Source organism: Convolutriloba macropyga, chromosome 6 (assembly GCF_964194025.1).
Source record: "Convolutriloba macropyga chromosome 6, txConMacr16.3, whole genome shotgun sequence".
Lineage (NCBI taxonomy): Eukaryota > Metazoa > Xenacoelomorpha > Acoela > Convolutidae > Convolutriloba > Convolutriloba macropyga.
In genome coordinates this window covers 9950890-9975392 of record NC_134473.1, presented here as the reverse complement: position 1 = coordinate 9975392, position 24503 = coordinate 9950890, and the positions used below count along the sequence as shown (strand labels likewise).

Sequence of the window (24503 nt, the reverse complement as noted above, 5' to 3'; positions counted from 1 at the left end):
AAGCAAGCAGGAGGTCAGTAGTTCGAGTCCCATACGCAATTGGAGGTTAATAGTACAAGTGAACGCTTTGATTTTTTGTAAGATCAACGCTAAATTCAACGCAAAAATATGTAAGATCTACGCTAAATTCAACGCTATTGATCTAAGATCCACGCTAAATTCTACGCTAAATATGTAAGATCTACGCTAAATTCAACCATAAATTTGTAAGATCAGTGGCAACCAGCGTTGACAAGTTGGAAAAATTCACCGCCGTCTCTTACATAATTTTGCGTTGAATGCGTTGAATTTTGTCTTTAAATTCAACGCATTCAACGCAACATTATGTAAGAAAATTGCGGTGAATTTTCCAACTTGTCAACGCTAGTTTTCCTTAAAAACTACTCATTACCAAAGTCAAAAAAGCATCAGACAAAAACCCAATCTATAAAAACAATTTTGTACTTCAGTTGAAATGATATGGGAAATGTCCAAAATGAGACTAGATTTAGTTAACCTTTAGACAAAAAAAACAAAGAGTGCCAAGAGAAATAAACACGTTTACACGTTTATATTTTCTGAAAATAAATAATTTCAAACACATGAAAACTAAAACCTATCAAGTGAACTCTTTAAATAGGTTCGTTTATAGCTGTATGTGAAGCTTTAGAGAATGTGCAAAGCCGTTGAAAGTTTAATCTATTCACTAAAAGCATTGTGTATGTTCAATTGCTCCCTTCATTAATTCGATATGTGGCTTGCCATTATTACAATAATGTGAGACGACACTTTAAAAGAACTTCAAAGTCGTTAAAATATGTCAAAAATTTTTTTTTAAAAGTTTATTAAAACATGTGGTATCGAAGCCAAACCATTTTTCAAGTCTGAGCAACTATGAGGTTTCTACTAAAAAATTTTCATTAGATTACCTTGTAGCTCTTTAGGAAGCCAGTTAGACCTGTCGTTGGTGAGAAAAAATACTGCAAAATAACAACGAACAAAGGAAGAAGTTAAAATTTCACAAACATGTATACACAAAGTCAGTGTTCAAACCAGAAAAACCATTAACTTCAAATCGTTTTGACCTTTTTTTAGCAAAAAGAAACTTAGAAAAGCAAAAATATTCAAAAGGACTTCCCCTCAATAAATTCAAATATTTTACAAAATTTGAAAATTCATGCTTTGAACAAAACCAGACTACGGCATAACGAAGATAAAAGAGCACATATTTAATTTTCGCAATTATTTTTTGAGCAAACTCATTGCTGAAGCCATTAAAAGCATGAATTTTTCACCGAAACTTTTTTAGATGTTCAATTTGCTTGTAAAGTGGATCTGTCGATGCCCACTTGAATTAACATGAATAACTAGAAATCAAGAAATCGCCCAAATAATTTCCGAAGAGTTCTGCATTGTAAAGATCTTTGATTATCCCGAAACTAGCCTATTGCTGCTGGTCCAATACAAAGAATTAATTGTTAGACAAATAGTTAGTTGAACAAAAAAGTCAGACTATCAAAAGTAAATGATGAGTTGTTCATAATTTTTAAATTTACTTAGCGAAAAATGGGCAAAATTTTGATTTCCAGAAGAGTCTTACTGGAAGCGGAATTAAAACTGGACCATTGTTTCATCATTTGTTAGGTTTTATACTTACGGTAAATTTAATATGTGGTGCCGGTTTTATCAACAAGAAATAAAATCTGGTTTTTGAAGACTTTAGCCCACGTTTTATCCAAAAAGTCGGATTAATCTGTTCAACATCACCCCTCTTTCTTGATAGGTAAAACCAATAACGCTACTCTAACAATTTCAACGTATTTTCAACAGAATATGAGATAAAATCTGAGAAATGTGTACAAACAAGGAAATCAGATGTTCACAAAATTTTAAACCTAGTTTACTCCGTCGAAATACAGCAATTTAGAACCTTCATTTTAATATATATTTTACGCTATTTGGGTTTTTTATTGATACCATTTACAACTATGCACGCTGAATATCTCCATCAGCCAAAATTGACTGAACACAAAAATTTAATTGTGCATATAGTTCCTGCCCCTCTCAGGTTGCTCGGAACAAAAACAAAACATTGATGCTAACTTTCGTCCCCTGCAATATTCAATGTCTGGTTAGGTTTATCCATTTTGGTTTTATTATTGGATCGTAATGATTCTCTTTTTTTACAATCCAAAGTAATTCAATTGTATTGGCGCGCTACCTTTTACGACCGGATGAAGAGTATTGGTGGAGCGACTTTTTTGTTGATAATTTTTGGATTGTATTTGAAACAGGATTAAAGACTCTGTGAAATACGAAAAAACAAAGTGCAAAGAGCAGATCGAATCGAAAATCAGAGAGGAGACAGAGTGAGCTTCTGTTCATATAGTGTTTTTGAGAGAGAGAGAGCCAACGAAATAAATAGCAGTGAAAAAATTTTTGCGAAGCGATCGAAATTTTTTTGATCACGTTAGGTTTCTTGAAACTGTTTTTAGTTTTTGCTTCCCCTTTTTGTGTAATTTTTTTAAAAATCTAAAATCTTTATGGGTTGGGTTATTTTTTGTTGAAAGTAGTTTTTATACTGATTTTCTTGGCCTCTTGATTTCTTTACTCTCATTTTCTTTAATTAGTTGAAAATAGGACAAATTAAACGAACTTTTTTTCGAAAATCCTCTATTTTTGAAGTTCTCTTTCCTAATTCTTCTGTTTCTTCAGACTTCCAAATTATTTTTCGGTCAGTTGTTTGCTTAGGGCTGATTTTTGGGTTAATGTTTCAAGGTGAGAGCAAATAAAGATTTTGATTCTACACACCTTCAATAAATAAACTAATTACTTCTGCAGTTGTAGTTTTTAATTCTTGCTCACGTTTCAAGTGTTTTCCTTTGAGTCTGATGTTTGAGTCACCGCCAACTGTGTGTTAAGTTGTGTTGAGAACAGTTATTGTGACTCGCAAGTTTGAAAGTTGGTATGTTTAAGAATTTGACAGGTTTATTAGATTTTCTTTTGAATGTTTTTCTGTTTACTCATTAGTCATTTTTTTCCATTCTCATGATGTATCGCTCATTATATTCTCCTTTCATTATTTGGTTTTCATCTGTTGAAATCAATTAGATTTTACTACACATTTTGTTTTAAACAACGCTTTTTGAGTCCCAACTTATGGAAACTTTCCAAGAATTTTTCTTACTTTACTTGTTTCCCTGATAATTTGTTTCCTCTGATAACTTGTTTCAATTTGAATGGCATAATGAAGTTAATAGTTTTGTCAGCTAATGGTTTTGGTTTAGTTTCAGCTCAAGTTGATTCCGGAGTTTTCCGGCTATGATTTGTTAGGATGAGTTCCCACATTTTAATGATTTTTGAAGTTGAAAAAATAAAATTGTTAAGATGATTTTCGTCACGCCGAAAAAAAGAAGTGGAATTGGTTTTGCGGCGTTTTTTTTTTAAACTTTTTTGTGGGATTATTTTTAAAGTATAGTGGGAAAAAATTTCGTTTTCGCGCTTGTTTTTTCTTGTTCACATGCGGCAACTTTACTGTTCTTCCCTTTAATTCATCAGTTTTTTTCTAAATGGTTCTCCTAGAAGTTTTTTAGTCAATGAAAATGCCATGTTTTTAATTTCTTCAACAAATTACTTTAAAACTTACACAAAAAAAAATCCATTTGATTTCATCTCTGCAATTATTCCCCGCATTGAGTTTTTAGGGAAAAATCAAGTCTTACTCATTACTGATCAATAATTAACCCGCATGTGATCATATAAAAATGTTCTCTCACAAGAATTTCGGGGAAGAAATGGCAGATGATAAATTTGCACTTTTTGTCGTCACACGAAAAATTTTTAAATTTATCACCACAAGAGAAATAGTAACCAGTGAAATAATTTTTTTATTGAAACAACTTTAACGTAAAGAAATGTGTTTTTTTTTGCAATACAAGACAAAAAAAATTAGACACAAAAACGTTTTATAGTGCTTCGTCATGTAAATGGATTTATGCTCATATTTTGTGTTTAGCACTGGCCAGGGCACTCCTGCAGAGCCTCTTATCACTCCTGACAATCGGGCAGCCCAGAAGATCAACCCAATCGGGACATTCAGAGCTATGAGCCAGTGTACGGGTGCCACCGACTGCGACAAAGTCACATTCGAGTGGTATCTTGGATGCATAATACCGGACCTAACAGAGCCTGTTGATTACTCCGACATCAGTAACTACGAAAATGTCACTCTCAGCCCTGACCCAGAATTGCAACCCGTTGAGAGATTGCGAGTCGATAATAGACTGCGTAAGTTTTGCATATTTTGCAACTGTGTTCTGTTTCCTCTCCCCTGTTTTGAAGGGGGGGGGGGGCTTTTCGCAGTAATAAATTAATTGTCCCGCATGTCGTTCAAGAGCAATTCGTCGTACGTTAGCCTGTTTATGTTAAATGCTAGCTAGATTTTTTTCAGCTGAAAGCGTATCAGTTTTATCACTCCAGTAAAAATCAAAAGTAAAAATCACTCTAGTTTTTTTTACTCGTGTTTGAGTCCACGACACTGCCGAACTCTTAATCTAGATTTCGTCACCAACGAACATTTCTGACGTTAGATAAAATTTACAGTAATTTACTACACATAAACATAAGCTGTACTAGATTGTTACACCTCTGTTTTAGTTTGCTCGTATCTCTACTTCAAAAACTATTTGCACTTGATCTGCATTTAAAGCGACAAAGATCTTAAACAGTCTGTCAGCTTAAATGTTTTTTTAATGTGAAGCCAATAACTCACACGGAAACGCGTGAAGATGATTCCTTATTGTCATTTGATAAAATGCAAAAATCGAGTTGATCATTTCGGCCTCAAAAATTAAGCAATCTTTAAACGGCATCCACTGCAACAATTTAATTCCTTCAATTTGAAAAAAATATCAGAGGTACGGCTGGTTACTTTAATACAAAACCTACACATTTCGTTAAAAATATCGCAAAATCTAACTTGTGATTCCAGTTTTTGTCACTATTTATATTCAGTGCTGCCGTTGTAAAATTTAATTTAGTACCTTTGTACATGTTTTTACAGAGAACATTGGAGTGCCGATGGGACTGTTGAAGTATCAATTGGGCAACAAGAGTCTTGACTGCATTCTGTCTCTTCACGTCTGTAATGAAAGGACAAACCAACAAATTATCAATGGGGAGGCAACAGCTTGTGGTAAGAGCGGTTTTTTTAACTGTTCTCGAACTTAGTTTCTAGAAATTATCTTAGTCCTGTTGGTCTTTTCTGCGATTTTTTTACACTACGAACGAACTACGACCGTATTATCGTCAGACCGTTTTTCGTTGAAAGTGAACTTTGTTATGGCTTTGTGGATCAATTAATTGATCCTGTTCAGTAGTCTTATTCGTGGATGTATCTCTTGTCTGTTTCGGAATCTCAGAAATCTTTTGAAGTTAACTGACTCTTTGAGTTTACCCGTTGTATTTTTTGCAAACAACTGGTATTTGTTCTGACCCTACTTGTGGGGGGAGATATACTCAAATGTTTTTTTTGTTCAGTCAATATTGGCCGATGGATATATTCATTGTTGAGAAATGTGAGTGGTATCATTAAAAATCTCGTCCAGCGTAGAATTTGAAATTAAACAGACTTTTTAATTCCGTTTCTTCGAGGAGTTAAGCAGGTTTAAACTTCTGTGTGAACACGTGATATTTGGCATGATTCTGTTCACTTTTAGCGTAATTTTTGCTCATATTAAGATTTTTTCAATCAAATTGTTGATTCAAAATTACTTTTTACGATAAAAAGTGAAACAATTTTGTGTTTGTAATAGACGAAACGCGATAAAAAAAAGGCTGGTTTTTGTCTCATAGGGTAGTTCACTATAAAAAAATTGAAATCGATTTAAAATGTTATTTTTAAAAACTGTTCATATTGTTTTTTTTTCGATTCACGTAGAGACAAATCCTTTTTCACATAAAATGTCCGTTAATGACAGACTTCATTTACAGTCAAATGATGACCACTGACCAAATTATTTGTTTTCAAAGAATCACTTCTGTTTCTTTACGGCTTCGACTTTTGTAATTTTTAATAAAAGTTATGATTAACTTTTTTGATGTTCAAGAAATTTTGTAGTCCAATGGCATAGATTTGCTGAATAGGCTTCCTAGGGGGCATTAGTGAGCCTATTTAGTGCTTTACATGGAAGACTAACGGCTTTAAGTTTTTGAACTATTTTTTTTCGAAAAAATTTTTGAACATTAATCGATCTTAAACCTTTTTCTGTGAACTTGTTGGTCGGTCCCACTAATGACAGGACACTTTCTTCTATTGAAACCGAAGTTTACCTGGTTAATGGTTTTGTCTTCTAACTATTGGTTTTAACTATGATCATTTGAAGGTCTTCTATAAGCCCTGGGGAACTGACAATTTTAGGATAATATGAGAATATTTCAAAAGGAACCCAAACTACGGAAAAGTATACACAGTTTTTTTAAACAATAACAATTTTATGATCTGAAAAGTTTGTGAACTGAATTTATTGTTTTCGTGGCTTCGACACATTTTTCCGCACTTTTCCACTGATTTGCGGTTTTTGTCGTTTTCATAGTCATAAGACTTTGATGACTTATTGATGACTTATGAATAAGAGGTATCATTGTCTTCTCATCATGACATAAGTTAGCGTTTTTATTAATATACGTTGAAAGCCATTGAATCTAATGTCTTTGATACTATGTGTTTTTTTAAAGTATCGTGGTTGTAAATATATTTGTTCAAATTTGTTGAATTTTTGAAGTCACGTTATGAAGGTCATTTTTAACTGCTTCGATTCTTTTATCTCTTTTTTGGATTTGTTTTTTTGCTTTTTTTTGTTTCGATGTGTTTTGACTGATAGTTTTGACGTTGTTACTAGGTGCTTTTAATTTTAAATATTGAGTTTTTGCCATAAAAAATGTTTTCGGTTTTTGCTTTTTTGTTGCTTGTTTTTTCCTCGTAGTCTTATCAATGGCAGATCTCGTGTGCAGTTATGTAACTCAGATTAGTAGTTTGGGTGTTTAGCGGGATAACAGTTTCAATTGAATTTATGAGGTTCGAACTTTCTTTTATCACCATATAAACACAGGCAATTATTACAAAACCCATTTAGCTTAGTGGTTGCGGCTTGCTACCTAATTTAAATGTTACAAGTACCCACGAGAAAGTCTAAATCATAAATTGTGACATGAACAGAGTACTAGGCATCCTAAAAAAAGAAGTCTCTAGACTGATTCACAGCTGATTTGCTCTGCCACTATAATTCGGGAACGCAGTGACCTTTCTCGGTGGAAATGGTTTCAATAAGACCATTTTCAGACCGTGCTGCATTTCAAAGTGGTTTCGGTTCGATGAGACTGTACTTTTTACATTATTATTGCTAGACCTACCGTTGTCATTGTGAGTGTCACACGTATATAAAAAAGATGTACTAAAATCTTTGTGTTTCAATGTTTAAGATTTAGTTTAAAACTTGATTTATTACCTGATTTATGGCTGACAAAAGGTTGATAGGTGTCAGAAAAGAAAAAAAACCTTTGATTAGAAAAAGCTCGGGCCTCAAGCGAAATCAATGAAACTGACATATCTTTGTTAACTTGGTTAGTATACCACGATGATAGAACCGATATTGGGTAAAGACCAAAGCGGGGGTTAAATTCATTTATTGAACACCAAACTTACCATCAGAGCCACCACTCTATTAAGTCTTAATTTGTTAAAATTCACTTTTCTTAACCTTGATCTATTTAATAATTTAACTTCTAACTTTGCATTTTAACCAAATACCACGCTCAATTAGCCAAAGACATAGAGTATTGCGCACGGGCAGCTAAAATAGTGGCGACAGAGATTAAAAAAAGAAAACCACCACCCAATAATATTGAACGTTGTACTGATATCTAAAAGAGATCTATATTTTTGTTTGAAAATCATTTCTCGACACAGTCTGATGTCTTAGCATCACGAACCGAAAGAGGAATTTTGATCCGTTGTCGGGATTTGACAGGAAACAATGCTATCTTCGAACTTTCAAGTGAGTACTCCCCAAAAATTTGAATATCGTAAATCGGTTCATACATGGTTTTTCGGTATTAAATTAGCGTTCAAAATCAAGCGTACTTGAATTCGACATAATTTGACTTAAAATACACCATTGAACCTGCAGTTTTTTTTTAAAATTTTTCAAGAAAAAATACAGTGTCAATATGATTTAAAAGCTGCTGAGTTAGAGTGTCAAAAAGTAGTTCAGGTTTCGAACATATTAATTGAAATAATTTGAAAAACAGCAGCTTTTAAATAAAACACTGATGGCGCGGCACTCCTCAAAAACGCTGTTACCGGAGCTTTTGGCAGTTTCAAATGATTTTGAAAGTTATGTTACAAACTTTGGGCTCGTGTCACAACTTCAGAAGTGGCAAAGAAAAGAAACCGTTAACGGCGCCGAAACTGAAATTGATGAACGGCTGCATTATTTTGCGTTAATGCTACAAAAGTTGGCTGTTGATTTCTATCGTACACTTTTGGAGGACACTAGGAAGAGCTATGATGAGACCGTAAAAACTTTCGGACATTATATTGAGATACCTGTAGTTTTCTGGGGGAGGCTATCTAGGAGAGTCCAGCAGCCGGGTGAAAAATTAACAAATTGTCTCGGTGATTTGCAAACTTTAGCCTTCAAAGTGTACCCTCATGATTCTAATGAGATAAGAGAACATCTCATTTTGAGGGGCTTCCTCGAAGGCATAGAAAATAGTCAGGTGCGACTCGACCTGAGAAAATTCTTGGGTGACGCAGATATGACTTTAGACAAAGCTTTAGAAAGAGCACGACATATTGAAGCAGTCACGAGAATTGAGGAGGAGGATAATGAGCCGCGGCTTTCTGCCATTCAGTCGAATGAAAACACTCAACTAGTTAATTCGAATAATGATTTAGTGCGAACCTTGCAGACTAACCAATCTAACAGGCAATATAATAAGTTTTTGGATACGGAGATAGAATAAGAAACTATAATAGCTATAACAGAAGCAGCGTTGATAATAGACTAACCAATTACGACAGTAGAGCGCGATTTCCAACACCAGTACGCGAGAAGAGAAGCCGAGATCGGTCGCAAGAAAGTCGTGCCGAGCAGTCAAAGGCAGCAGTGAGTTTTGAGAGAGAAAAATGTCGCCGTTGCGGTCAGCGAAATTATGCATCTAAGGAATGCAAGAATTGTTTTGAATGTGGGAGTCCAAATCATTTCAATCTAAACTGCCCATATTTAAACAAGAACTAGCTGAAGATGGCAGGGCTTCATTTTCAGCTAGCTACGTGAAAATTTTGCGTTGTGGAAGCTGCCCATTGCGGGCCCTGTTTGCCAAAATAATGATAAAAGACAAACTGATAATGGCCTTAATTGATAGTGGAAGTAGTGTGTCAACAGCTATTCAAGTCCAACTCCAAAAATTTACATCTGAGATAACAACTGAGTTTCTAGTGACCAAAAATGAGATGACGCCTTGTTTATTGGGCATGGAATTCTTATATGATTTTGACTGTATTTTAAACCCATGAAAAATTGAACTCTTTTGCGGGAAAGTAGGGAAAACATTACAATTGTCCCCGTTACAACGAAGTAATAAGAATCTGTTTTTAAGTGCTGCAGAGCATCACGATTTACCGTGTCGCTGTGAAGGTTTCATTAACTGCAAAATTGTCGATGAAAAAGGTAACATAACACAGCAAACAGAAATTATAGTCGAACCCAAGAAAGAGTTTGATGACAAATCACATTTATTGATAGCAAAATCGCTGAATGAAATGGTTGATGATGTCGTATGGGTTTGAGTTGTGAACCATACATTAGAACTAAAGAAAGTCTACAAAAATGACAGAATCGCATGTGCGGAAAACATCGAGAAAATTTCCAGAATACAACAAAATAACCTTGACAATAATACAAAACATGAAATTGATTTTGAGAAGCTTGTAAACGCAAGTTTAATGAGCTTGACTTGTGAGGAAATGACAAAATTGAGGTAACTTTGCACAAATAATGAAGTATTTTTTTTTGCGAAACTCAAATGATATGGGATTTTGCGACCGAATTTATCATTAAAAAAAATTGAAAAAGGATGCTGTGCCATTCAGACGTACATACGGCAGCATGAGCTTGGAGAAAAGAAAAGCCATAAAAAAATTGTTGCAAACGTGTAACGAGACGACTTAGTCGAACCAACACATTCCGACTGAGCAGCACCATCATTACTTGTACCAAAAAAGGATGGAACCTATCGCTTGGTTGTAGACTATCGTGGTCTGAACAAACCAATAGAGAAAACATGCTGTCCTTCACCACGAACTATTGAAGTTATTGATTCACTGGAGGGAAACATGTACTTCTCGAACATAGATCTCTTGTCGGGATACTTTCAGATGGCGATCGAGGAGGAGAGTCAGAATTTAACAGCTTTTATAACGCCCCTGGGCCTGTATAGCTAGAAAAGACTCCCTATGGGACAAGCGTCTGCATTGGGTGCTTCTCAAAACCTAATGGAGTTAATTTTTGGTTGCTTCTCTTACGAAATGGCTCTAGTATATCTAGATGACGTTATAGTTTTCGTAAGAAATTTTGACGAAGATCTGAGAGGATTAGAACTGGTTTTCCAACGTTTCGTGGGGAATGGATTAAAGATTAAGGGATCATAATGCAATTGTTCCAAAAAAAGTGTCATTTTCTTGGGGCAAATTATATCCGAGACTGAAGTCGAGGTCGACCCAGAGAAAGTAAGAGCAGTAGAAAGTATGAACGAGGGCGTTTTTAGGCCTTGTGGGCTATTATCGAAGATTTTTTCCCGTTTTTGGAAAAACAGCAGAACCTCTTTACAGTTTGCTGAATATGTCAAATAAATTTGAATGGATTACAGAGTGCAAAAGTGCAGTAACCGTGTTAAAAAAGGAGCTTTTGGAAAAAGAAGCTTTTCAAAGAAGTATACACCAAACAGAACCAAACTTTGAGACTGTTTTACACAAAAACAAATATGAAGATTTTGCATTAGAAATCTTAGAGGAAAAAGGAACTAGTTTGTGTGGACAGCAGGTGAAAACAATCGGAGTTCCAGGTGTTCTTTACTCCGAGGAAAGTTCAGAACTAAAAACTGGTAATCTTAAAATAACCATAGAAATGTTTCTTTCAAGCGTTTTTGACACCTTTAATTTCAAATTTCTTAAAGAGAGGGAATTTTTTTATGAAAACTACAACGCTCCAATGCAATATTCAACGGCTGAAAACTCAAACAGTGATTGAACTATCAAAAAACATTGTTAGTCTATCAGTAACGCTGTTCGAGTAAGGAACTCACGTTGATAGAGCAGGATCTGTGTTATATGTTCATAAGCGTTCCAAGATGGTAGGAAAAATAAATAAATTCCCAAAAATAACTAAACTTCCTTCTTGAAGTTCCTGTGTTAGTAGAGGGTTAGAATTTCTCTTCTATTAGATATTTGGACAGTATTACAAAAATTTTGTATCATAATTATACAATCGCTGCATGCAACCCGCAGTACCCAAATGTTGTCAAATTAGAAGACGGTAGTTTTTAACAATACGGAGAAACGCTGAAGAAATTCAATCGTGAGATTAATCAGTGGTCGATGAATAGTAACTTAAATGTAAGTGATGAAAACTTGCATTGCAGCCTTTTCTCCACATCAGAGGTAAAACAGGGTCAAATTGCTCGAACAATTCGCCATAATAGTAAAGGAATTATCAGTCGGGACGCATTCCGAGATTCGGATGGAAAGTACAATCATGAAAATTTTATTCACTGGAACGACCAGTTTCAACAAGAAATTTTTCTAACAAATGAAATAACAGTTTTTTTGAATTTAAAAACCGAAGGCTTATACATTTGGTTAAAAGCGAAGGACATTGTTGTGTCAGTCTCAACAGTCTACCTCATTTTTTAATTTGTGAAAAATTTTCCTAAATTGTTCATCTTTTTAGGATTAGTTATTAACGGAGTGTCTTGGCAACAGCTATTGCGTATTGCGGAGTCTTGACCCCATAACGGGACCACATATTTATATTCAATTGCTCAAATTAGCAAATGAACGCCGAGAACAAAAGAAAATGATTGAAGAAAAAGAGTCCTTAAAAGAGTCAGTTGGCTAAAAAAAATGAAGAAACGTCTCGAATTGAAGACTAAAAAAACAACAAAAAAAGAAAAGAAAGGAAAAGAAAGAGAAAAAAGTTGTTTTGAGTTCAAGACCAAAAAAGGAAGGAACGTCTCGAGTTCGACACAAAAAAAGTTGTCTTGAGTTCAAGACCAAAAAAAGAAGAAAGGACAACGTCTCGAATTCGGTTCAAGTCAAGAAAAACGTGAACGTCTCGAGTTCGAGACCCAAAAAGAAAGAAAAAAAGGAGAATCTTGTGTTCAAGATTGAAAACATCAAGAAATTTTTGAAGCAAAAAGGGTTTTTTATTCAATATAGTGGGTAACGAGATTCCACAGATTGGTGAATTTGTGTACTACATGCCAGAATTGTGGTAGGTTTTTTCCGAGATTTCCCCGGGAATGTACCAAGTGGAATCTTGTCTGTCGCGGACTTAGAAAGCATCTACGCTAGAACATTTGGCACCAGCCAATATTCGGTCGCGTGCTCTGCAGACTAAAGTGAAACTGCAAAACCAGTGCTTGCAGTTAGAGAAATTGAAGAGTACTAACTGTTTGCATCCAAAAGACCTCAAGCTTCGACAAGAACTGGATAACCATTGCAACAAGATCAAAGAGGCAACAAAAAAGTATTGGGCAAATTGAGTGCCGAGTGTGAGGCGTTACGAGATAATTTAAAGGCATCAGCAGCCAGAAATGCTGAACAGGAGCAATCCATTGAGGTATTGAGGCAAGAGTTGGTCAATTTGAAAGTTAAGGCTGCTAAGAAGGGCGAACCTATCGAAAAAATGGAGAAAATGAATGACCAATTGAGGTCAGAGCTTGAGCAGCTGGAACACTACAAGCAGTGTTTGGCCATTGAATGCTGAAAAGAAGATACTCTCATTGATCGACAAAAGAGTATTCTTCGGAACGAAAAAGCCAAAACAAAGGCCACGGAGAAATTGTCATTCGAGATTCGAAACAAAAAAATTAAAACATTATGAACCATCCTGCAACGCTATACGAGATTTTGTTGGCAAAAAGTTCTGCCTCAAAAGATCAGATCAAGAAACAGTACCTAAATTGAGCCTGTTGACGCACCCTGATGCTGGTAGAGACGAAGAGTTCTTCAAGACCATCGACAGGGCGTATCAAATTCCGACAAATGATGCGGCACGGGAAGCGTACAACATATTAGGACTTGACGAGGCAGAAAGAATTATAAATAACGAAAACTGATAATTAAACTGTCCATACGAAGCTACAAACTTTTTGTATAGTAAGATGTTCATTTAACAAGATCTGTGAATGAAAATATTCTTGTTAAGAGGGGGGCAGTGTGAGTGTCACACGTATATAGAAAAGATGTACTAAAAATCTTGGTTTTCAAGGTTAAAGATTTAGTTTAAAACTTGATTTATTACCTGATTTATGGCTGACAGAAGGTTGATAGGTGTCAGAAAAGAAGAAAACACCTTTGATTAGACAAAGCTCGGGCTTCGAGCAAAATCAACGAAACTGACATATCTTTATTGACCTGGTTAATTTAACACGATTATAGAACCGATATTGGGTACCGACCAAAGCGAGGGTTAAATTCATTCATTGAACGCCAAACTTACCATCAGAGCTACCACTCTATTAAATCTTAATTCATTTAAATCCATTTTTCTTTACCTTGATCTACGTAATAATTTAAATTCTAACGTTGAATTTTAACCAAGTACCACGCTCAATTAGCCAAAGACATAGAGTATTGCGTACGGATGTAAAAAAGGTTTTTCAGGTACGCTCAGATTAAATACCCATAGTTTGCTCCTCGCTGAATTTTGACTTAAAGTTCACTGATAACCGAATTTTGTCGGCATAAAATTGAGAATTTTGCTTCAATGACTCAATCTATGTTAGCGCTTTGGACACATTCAGAGGCCGTCTAAAATCTTTAGTGCTACACTTTCCCATGGAAATGGTGCTTTCATTTTGATCCAAATTGTTTTGAAACAAGACAACATGAATTTGAAAATACTTTGTGCTGAACAAGGCTGAATGCTTTTCGTTGTATGCTAAAACTTCGAGTTGACTGGAAACGATTGTTGAAGTGACTGAAAAATAGTTTTGGAGATTGCAGTAAAATATTCTAAGTTTTTAAGAACAAAAAATAAGTAAAGTGAGATTTTCAAAACTGTTAAGTGCTAGGTAACTTCCTGCTCAATACAAAGTTTAGGCTGTTTTTGGGGAATCCAAAATTTTGTGTTTTTTGTTGTATTGACATTGAATTTTTCCATAGGTGCAACTAAATTGGTCACTAAAATTCTTGTAATTATTTTGTCGAACAATGAGAATGCACCCAGACATTTTTCTGCCCACTTCAATGAGCTCATCAATATGCTTTCAGTTGCAGATTTACGATTGACATCTGGTTTTCCTCGGTGTTTTGGGACTATTTACAATATCAGATATCGGTAAGTTTCCTTACCTGTCAACTTTATGATCAATTTACGACATTTTTTATCTGATATGAAAACTTGATTAGTTAAATTATTGCAGTTGCATCAAATCAAGGTTGCTTGTTCTCTTATCTGCTGTTTTTTCTGCTTCGCCAATTTTCATTTGCTGCCGTTGAATTGACTTTTCAGGTCTTACTCTGCAAATTGTCAATTATTGCTTCAAGGTATCAAAAAATCTTGTTAGGCCAATTTAAAGCTTTTTTTTGTTTTTCTCACCAGCGCCAGTTTTTTAACTGTACGTTCTAATTTGTAAATATCAGAGATTGCATTTTGACGGATGATATATACAACAATATTTGTCAATTTTTGCTTCAATGTATCAAACAACTCTTGTTAGTCCAATTTATAGCATTTTTTGTTTTCCTCGCTAGCGCCAATTTTTAACTGTACTTTCTAGTTTATTAATGTCAGAGATTGCCAATTTAAGGATGATATATTCAACCATATTAATTATATCAACAAAAAAACCTTAAGTTAATAGAGCAGGCGATCTTTACTGTGTTGTAGCTACAAAAGCTGGAAATATAAATTATTCAATGTTATAAATTGTCTAGAAATGGTTCAAAACGTTTACCTATTATAACATTATTAATTAGTGGAATCATTTTTATAAACAATCCCAAAATGCTAGGGTAAAAATGAACCGTTCCTAGTTCTGCAGAGCAAGTGTTAACAGAAAATCAATTGGCAAATGGTGAGAACAATCATGGCAATGCGCTGTTTTTTTGTGTTTTCTGCTCAATCCTTTATTGTTATTTTTTCTGCCTAAAATCTACGAAATCTAAATTCTCTAACTATCGTTGACACGAGTCACCTCTTCGCTCCTCTCCATGATGTCTTTTTAAAGCATTGTGCTGATGTTCACTTTTGTTTGTGTGTACTGTGTTTTCTTTTACCGGCAGTATCCCTTCTCGGTTTTGGTTTAAACTCCTATTGAAACAATATTTCGGCCGAAATTACATAATTGAAAACAGTATCATGACCTAAACTACTATGGAATTATGATGCAAACAAAAAATTTTATTACCAGTGAAAGTGATATTTCCATTCTACACGTCGCGCAATTTTTCTGACTGTCCACGTTTAATGATTTCGAAGTCAGAAAGAAGCCACTTTCTGTCAATGTGGAGCAATTATATTAATCATGTGGTCTTTTTATGCAATCACTTGATCGAACACTTACGCTTGACCCCTTTTTTGTGTGATCTTTTGACTTTTGGACTTCAAAATGGGTTAAACAGTAAAGCCCGGAGAGCATTAGGTGATTGAGCAGCTCTCTCAGACCATGAAGGTGCGATTTCATTGCTAATCTTTTTGACCACAATTTTGCTGAAACTCAATCACAGCGTTAAAAATAGCTGGAGAGCTTAATCAGTTTTTTTTCGGTTTTAAGTTGGTTTTCGGTCCAGTTACCTAATATAATATATATACTTATAGGTTGGGCTACAATGAACCTGGTGTTGAATGAGCCCCCAGTGGGAGGGAGTGTGATTGTGAGACATGCACCTGTTATGGGACCAGGAGTCTGTCTGGAGAACTACATGTACTTCTCATTCTCATATCACAACTGGACTGACCCGGACGGGGATTGCATCAGATCATATAGGATTATTCGTTAGAATTTCACATTTATACCTAAAAAAGTAAACATTATCCGTTTTTCTTAAATATAATTTTTTATCGATTGGTTCTTTTGTAATTTTTTACCAATTGTCTGTTAAACAAACACTGGTTTTAAATTTAAGGTAACGGTTCATGAAAGTGAGAGTAAAGCTTTTTTTTAGTTGTCTTAACGTAAATTTAACTAATCTTTTAGTGGTGAATTTTAATTTCACCATCAAGCATTTGCGACTGTGTCAAATTAAGAAGGCATAAGAAACACGTTTAGAATTCTAAATTGAACCCAAGATCGGTTTTAGTTTGGTCAAGCCACAAAATTTAGGAATACTCTATGTGAATTTGATTGAAATGGCTTATTTCAGAGGTGTCGGGCAGTGGTATAGTCAACATACCTCTAGAGGTGACTCTCAGTTCTCTCGCCGACTTCCAGGACATCAACCAGAAGCCTCTTTATACTGGTCCCGAGAACCCCTACAACGAGAAAGTGAGCTTCGGATCCAAGTCACGCGACTGGAAGGTCGTCTTCTGTATCCGAGTGATTGACTGCCTGGGGGCCTATGTGTTCTACTGTGTCGAAGATCGGGTGAGTTTTGGTTTGTTTCTAACCATGCGTAGAAAGTGGTAAACATTTCCAGTATGTACATAAAATCGTTCTGTAAAAAGTCCAGCCCTCTTCTAAATTGAAAAAACAATTCTGTTGCTTTTTTGTCATTTGAGCTCTCAGTTTGCTTTATAGAAATATTTTTTAACGTTAACTTTATTTTTGATTAGCTCTTTTTTTCTGATACTTTTACTTTTCTGCTACTTTTTCTCATACTCGTACTTTTTACAGAATAGAAAAATTATTCGTGTTTTTTCAAAGTTATCAATTCTCTTGAGAGAATCTTACAAGATGTGAATCCGCTCTTCACTAGGGGCCTATTGATATGTTTTGCCTAAAGCAATAAGGTTGATATTCTTGGAGTGTCCTGAGAAACTGGAGAAGGCTGGAATAAGATACAGGGTTTCTGGATTTTTCAATGTCCCTAACTTTTTTACGCCTGAAGGTATATTTTTCTTCAAATGAGCAGACATTACAGCAGCAGATTATATAGAACAATGATAAGTGCGACAATCACATTATTGAATATAAGTTACCAAGTTAAAAATAAATTAACCGAGTTTAATTACAATGTCTTTAAACGAAATTTCAGTTCGAGAACATCCCTCCGAGGGAAATGAGTACGTGTCAGAACTCAACATCATACCTGAGCACTACAACAAGAATCCCGATATCAACTGTCACCCCATTGTCCGGGTCTGGAACCGTTTCTTCGACTAGCAATGCCTCCTCTTCCTTGAACGATGACGATGTTGATGATGTTACTGCAGAAAGGTACCCTTATACCCGGGAGCTGTTGTCGGATGATCCATACGGTACTGCTGAAGATACCAATGACAGGCTGGACCTTCTTGAGGAAGCAGTGGATTCCAACTATTCTAAGTACATAGCGGAAGGGAGCGTGAGGAATGTCAGTGCTTTTGCCCTAAACGTTCTCACCCAAATGACAGAGATAAAAGGTGAACATTATATTTTGTGCGCTTGGCTTTATTTATCCAGTTATGAACTTCATCTGTTTGCAACTCACATGTATACGTATAAACGTGGTACTGAAAGACTGTGCTCGACCAAAACTTCTATGAAAAGAGTTTATTAATAGCCGCACAGCGATAGCTGTGGCTACTATCGGCCTTCTCTTGGTTTTTTACAATTCAAAGAATTTGAATTGCATTGGAGCGCTGTCTTTTTTTTAAGATCTGTTCGCACATTTTCATGATTTTTGAAGTCAAATTGGAGTGGTGATTTTGGTCACGCCGAAACAGGAAGTGGAGCGAAAAAGCGAGTGGTTTTGCGACGTGAAATTTTTTCGCTCGAAATTTAAAGTAGAGTGAGAAAACGGTGTTTGAACAAAAATTCGCTTTCTTGAATTTTATTTACTTCTATTCAATTTAATTCAAAGAGATAAGGTCAAATGGGTGTGTGTCACTCTAAATGAAGGTTATTTTAGAGCAGCTAATAGAGGCAGCAAAAACTTATACAGATTTTGAATCAAAATATAACATATCAGCCTTCAATGAAGACGAATTTTTTTGGTCTGTCTTTTTTACTGTTTTTTTAGACTGCCGATCTACGAATCTATTGCGGCTATTTTCTGGCAATCTCCCAGCTATGTTTTTGACTTTAAACAGGATACTCTCAAAAGGTACATTTCAAGCTTTTTGAGGCGGATTTTGGAGAGGCAACTCTTGCTGCATTTTATTTTCGTTCGTCAAGTTTTTCAATGCTCGGTTTTTCTCGTTTGGATGTTCCTTTGGATTTTTTATGATTTTGTTTCAGTTTTCCAAATGTTTGAGCGAATACGCCAAAGATCTCAATATTTTTGTGGTTTGTCGTATTTTTTTCTCAGTTTACCGCCATTATTTTTTTCTCAATTTACTTGTTGTTCCGCTTTTCGGTGGACAATTTTCTGTAATTACAAAAATATTTTCAGGAAAATAGTTTTTATAAATTTTCAAATCTTTGCCTTATGCAAAAATGCAGAGATGCAGAGAATTGCTGAAATTTTGCACGTTTTAAGTATCCTATATATAGGGCAGCTTTTATTTGTTCATTTTTTGTTCCAATGCAACTGTTGATTCCAAATTAAGTTTCTACTTTACTGTTAATTATATGTTCAAAATTTACCATGTGATTTTTTAAAGCTTTACCATGTGAATCGGTTTAAACATGTTATAGAGGAGCTGAACGATGAGATCGCCGAAATTGAAGACGAGCTTGAATTGTTGGGAAGCCAGATCAGCGACGAGTTTTCCGAAGAACAGATACCACAATTGAACGAGGTGCTTGAAGAAAAGATTAGGAGGAGAGACGAGATATGCGAAGTAAGTGAACACAATTGATGCTGGAGTATCTGAGTGAACAGAAACTTGATGCACATGACTCATCTTGACACAAGCTCAAGAATCTTATCAAAAATATGGAATAACCAAAAATCTTGATAAATTTCAAGATATCACCAAGATAAACCAAGAAAATTTTGACACTACTTGATGAAGATGAAGAGATCACTTTAAAAGTTTCTGACCGTAAAACTGTTTGGCTTTTCTTGTTTTTTTTTGTCCGTTTTTGGAGATTTTTCTTAAAAAGACTTCAAGTCACAGTAGCTTAAGCTCCTTGTAGTCTTTTGCGAGCAATAAATGTTCTTCGTAACTCATTTTGTTGGTGTTTGTTTTGGTAATGCAAACTTAATTACAAAAATTGCATTAATTATTGCATTATATTTGCAATTATTGCATTAATTTTTGCAATTTATAAAAAAGAATTGTCGTAGTTTGCATTTTTCAATCTCTGGTAGCCATCGAATTGTTTTTAGAGCTCAAAAATGGGTTAGAGGATGCTTCAATTGGCATTCGAATGGTTTTCAAAATGTCAATATCACGAATTTTTGCATTTTTTAAAATAAAATTCGCAATTTTTTTCAAGATTTTTTTTTATTTTGTGTCGTTTTTCAATATTTTTCAGGCTCAGTGGCCAGCTGACCTCATCTAGGGTTTAATAGTAGGTTACAGAATAGCTTACAGTGGCAGTGGTGTGGTTTTCAACGTTTTAAAACAGAATTTTGGCTTTTGTTTATATCGATCTTTTTGGGCCAGTGGAACTTTTAGGCTTGAAATTTGATTACTGGATTGTTTGTGGAGACAATAAAATTGCTGATGATATTAATATCACGAACTTTAGAAACATTTTGTAAAATTTTTCACTTTTTCAATTTTATCATATTCAGAGTTTATCGATCTTTAAGGGCCAATGAATTTTTTTAGGGCTTGCAGTTGGGTTACTGAGCAGATTCAACTGACAAAAATTGTTTTTGCATTTATTAACATAGCAAAATTTAGAAACTTTAACAAGCTTTGCGATTTTCATTTTTGAAGTTTTGTTTAGTATTTCTCGAGTTTTTCTATCTACAGTGGCCAATAAACCCCTTTGAGAGCTTTGAGTGGTTTAATGTGTTTAATTAATTGAATGGAATTACAGAGTGTCAGCAATGTTTATGTTATTGTTTATTTGGTTTGATTATTTTAAGACTGGTTTTGTTCAATTGATCTGCCGCTCAGATACAGTAGTTCTATTTTTTTTCAATTCGTTGGATTATATTTCAGGACTTGTTCTGCTATGTATTTTGTAAAGTGTTTTCACACTCTTTCCATGATTTTGAGCTTCCACAATGAGATAAACTCGTAAAGCTCAGCGGTGATTGGTATTCAAAAAAGGCACTTTGCTGGTTTTAGTAGCCATTCGATTGTTTAGAAAGATGAATCTGCTTGGACGACCTTAGATCAAGGTTGAAAGATCATTTTTAGGAGCGTTTGCTCCCAAAATGATGCATTTTTTACGCTAGTTGTCATTTTTCTAGTTTTTTGTTTTTTCATTCCGAAATTGACGCTTGTTAGAGTTGAAAAAGTTCTTTTCAACACTTAATTACTTTTCGAACTTATTGTGAGCTGCATGTTTTGGTACCCCAAACATAAACACGCAAAATGATACTAATTTTTACGATTTTCAGGTTCTTTTGTAATTTCCAGCCTCAGGGGTCAAGGAACTTCATCAAATATTTGATAATAGGTTACTGCATTTGCACTAGGTCACTGAAATGGGTTTTGAATACTTTAATATCAAATAATCTGCTAACTTCCCGTTAAATTTTTCTAATTTCTTCAAATTTTCTGAAAATGTTGTCAAATTCCGTTCCAAGTTTTTCGATCCTTATAGGCCAGTGAAATTTTTTAGCTTGAAATTGTGCTACTGGATAGCTTTCGAATGCAATATAACGAACCTGAAGATATTGTTATCACGAATTTAAGCATCATTTCAATAATGTTTGCGATTGCTTTCAACGTTTCCGACATTTTCCTCTATTTCTGCGATTATTGATCTTCAATGGACAGTGAAACCTTTTTAGGACTTGCACATAGATTAAAGAACAGATTCGGGAGAGAGGCGTATGGTTTTGAATATAATAATAATTTAGCCAAAATAATAAAGTTTCAATAACTTTTGCAATCTTCATTTTTTAAAAGTATTTGTCAGATTTCATACCACACATAGTGGCCTACAAAGCCCATTCAAATTTTTTCCTCGATTGAATGCGTACAATGATATGAAGCCAATTTGGCCTTCAGATTAAAAGCTATTTTAGTTTCTCTGAAACCGTTTCATTTTGGCTAGCATGATTCAATTGATCTGCTGGTCCGTTACAGTAGTTTTAAGCCTTTCATTTATTTCTATGGATTGTATTTCGGGATTGGTATGTAGTTTCATTCCTCGTCTGGGGCTCTTTTTTGTTTTACATTTGTTCACAACTAAAATCTGAATGATTTCTCTCAGTACCGGCATTTGCACGCGTGAAGTTTTTTCTCACTCAGTCTAGCAAAAGTTCTCAGGTCATTTGTGTGATTAGATTTTGATCATACATGACTTACCTCGCTTATAAAAATGACTGTGGAACTTTAAAACTTAAGTTTAATTTAAATTAGTTTAAGGTCAAAGGAACTCAGATATGCAATAAAGGTCCCAAATTAAAAGGTTTCTGCTGAGTGAATTGTTACAAGCCCGATGAATTTATTGCTGCATAGTTTTTTGACCGACTTCTGTATCTGTTTCTACCTATATTAAACGAGACAAATCTATTTCGCTGCTATTCCGGCAGTCTGCCTGCTATGTTGAAAATTTATGTTCAATACGTTGAATCAGCTACGTTTGCTCCATTTTATTTACTCTGACATTATTACTCCCAACCCTGTTTCAAGATTACCGTTGAAAGCGTTTGTAGGCATTTTGGACAGGAAGCAAATTTGTTAAAATTGCTTCATGCTAAAATTAGTAGAAATCAGACACATTTGTCTATGATGCCTGTTTTTGAGATAGCGTCGACAACAGCTACACTAGTTTGTCACAGCTAAATTTGTCCACTGTGGTCTGTGATTGCAGTATCGGAGTACCGCGGTAGTTAACATGTCATTTCGACCGAAAAGAAACAAACTTATTGGCAATAATTTATTGAAAATTTTCTGATAACACTGATTATGGGTTAACAAGACAAATAGCGCTTTGGCAACTACCCATATAACGTAAGACAGACCCGAGGTGGGCTCCTTTTACAGCCTTAAGGTGTAAAGAGTTAGGGCTACAAATTTCTACGCGCGAAGTAGGCTTACCTCTATCTCTCAGACTAGCCGACTCGGTAAAACACTGAAGGTATATTTCAATTATAACGGTGACTATAAAGAGTAACACCGGACTCAGAGAAACGCACATCGTGCAACTACTCTAATAGACTGAATATAGTTAGTGGAGTTCTCTCTATGTAAAAGAGAATAGTGGCTTCTCAGTCTCTGATTGGATGGAGGTATACATCCAGTATTTCTACTGCTAATCCCTCCGGGGTTAAGAGTTTCAAATCCGAATTTGTGAACTGTAGTAGAAATACGCTGGATGGGTAATCCTCGTTAAATGATGGAGTGAAGAGTTGTGTTCTCTCTGAAGTGGGGTTTTTACTTGTGCCGTCGTTTGGAGTCCCTGTCAGTGAAGTAGTGACTGGTGTCATCAGTGAGGTGTTCGTCGGATTGTGGAACCAGTGAGGGTGCCAGTTACAGGGTGTGCTGGCCAGTAACGTCAGTACTGTTCAGAGTACCCAACTGCTCTCACTGTCACGTAGTGAGGATTTGTTCCCAGTTGCAGGGTCGCTTGCAGTCTGTGTTCTCTGTCTGGTTTGTACAAGGAGATTTCTGTTTTTCTCCATGTGGTACAAGGTTTGAACCAGTCGGATTTACCAGCTTACCTGCTGGAGAAATTCATCTTTTAGCTACTGTGTGAGCTACTTTCCTTACTAAAATTATTAGTTAAATTTAATGTTTGCTTAGTAAGCCCCGACTGGGAGGAAGAAGAAAAGAACTGATCCTAATCTCCAATTATGGCAAAGACGAGAGGATGAAAATATAACATAGGCAGTGGAAATATAAAAAGAAATAGAAAGAATAGTAAAGAGAAATTAAAGTTCATGAGTTTTCAGAACATTGAGTCTGTAAGTTTTGAGGGACTGCGAGCCCGATGTTGTAGGACTGTGGCCTACGTCCGATATTCGAATTCCAAGTCAGGGGCCCGTTTGTCAGGATCCCTGAAGAATTCTAAGACTTCCTGATCGCGTGCCAGGCAAGCTGCAAGAACACGGGGGAAGAGGTCGACCTCGCAGTGTGGCTGCAACGTGAAAAGATGGTTGAGGATCTGTGTCTCCTCTGCTGACGGCTCTCAATTGTCCAACTTGTTCGTCATCCAGTCCCTGTAGAGGAGGTTGAATGTGTGGCCGTGGGATGCAAAAAACCATTCACTTCTTGGTTCTTCCCTCAACACACTGGAGATACTCGATCGTGACAAGTATTGGACGGTTGTTCTTCACATAGAGCGACGAGAACAGGAAATGTTTTTGATCGGGTCGAAATTTCGAAGAGTGCCTTCGCAATAAGTTGGCTGAATTGTATAACTATAATTCATGTAGTAGGGTGAAGTGAGTTTTGTGTTGGCGTACTGAAGACCCGAGCTCATGTGGATGAGGGGGTTTGTCCTGTGGAAGTGGTGTTGGACGAAAAAATAGTTGTGGATAGTGTGCAACATTTTCACCCTGTTGACCTTGTGTGTTTGGTTATTTACATCCATCTGTGTTGGATGCAAAAAACAAAACTGGAGATAGAAGGGGTCGTATTTCTGATTAATACGGTAGGGAGCAACATCGCGGATGAAGATATTGTTCATTTAGTTGTTCTGGCGGTCCACAAGGGCGAAGAAGTACTTGGATGGATGCCAAAAACGTTCCGTGAAGCCGGGGTATATTGGGAAGTGGAGACACTCTAGTGGGAGGTCTCTATCCCGACCCTTCTGGACATACTCATTCTCCCATTGTCCATCGGAGCAGAAACTAGCTGTGGGTTTTAAGGTATGTTGTGGTGGTGTAGACGTGTAATTTATCCACTCGGGAATGTGGACACCGTGGATTGTGTCGATGCCGAGAGGTTTTTTTGAAAGCGAAAGTTTGGTCCTGGCGCTCTGTGAATAATCCCTTGTGTGGTAGCAAAGGGATTTCCTTTACCTCGAGAGGATGAGGGCTGGGGGCCTCGTGGGGGGCTTGAAGTGTATTGGACGGGTGA

General features: G+C 35.7%; 1 protein-coding gene across 1 annotated transcript in view; it reads left to right on the top strand.

The window, feature by feature from the left end:
• The window catches only part of LOC142341475 (uncharacterized), a 243615-nt gene that overhangs the window by 131993 nt on the left and 87119 nt on the right, over positions 1–24503 (top strand). Inside the window, exons 30-35 of the mRNA XM_075392436.1 lie at positions 3995–4266; positions 5042–5173; positions 16083–16259; positions 16628–16848; positions 17459–17825; positions 19042–19187. Of these exons, the coding sequence (XP_075248551.1) occupies positions 3995–4266; positions 5042–5173; positions 16083–16259; positions 16628–16848; positions 17459–17825; positions 19042–19187 (1315 nt within the window). The remainder of the gene's footprint in view (positions 1–3994; positions 4267–5041; positions 5174–16082; positions 16260–16627; positions 16849–17458; positions 17826–19041; positions 19188–24503) is intronic.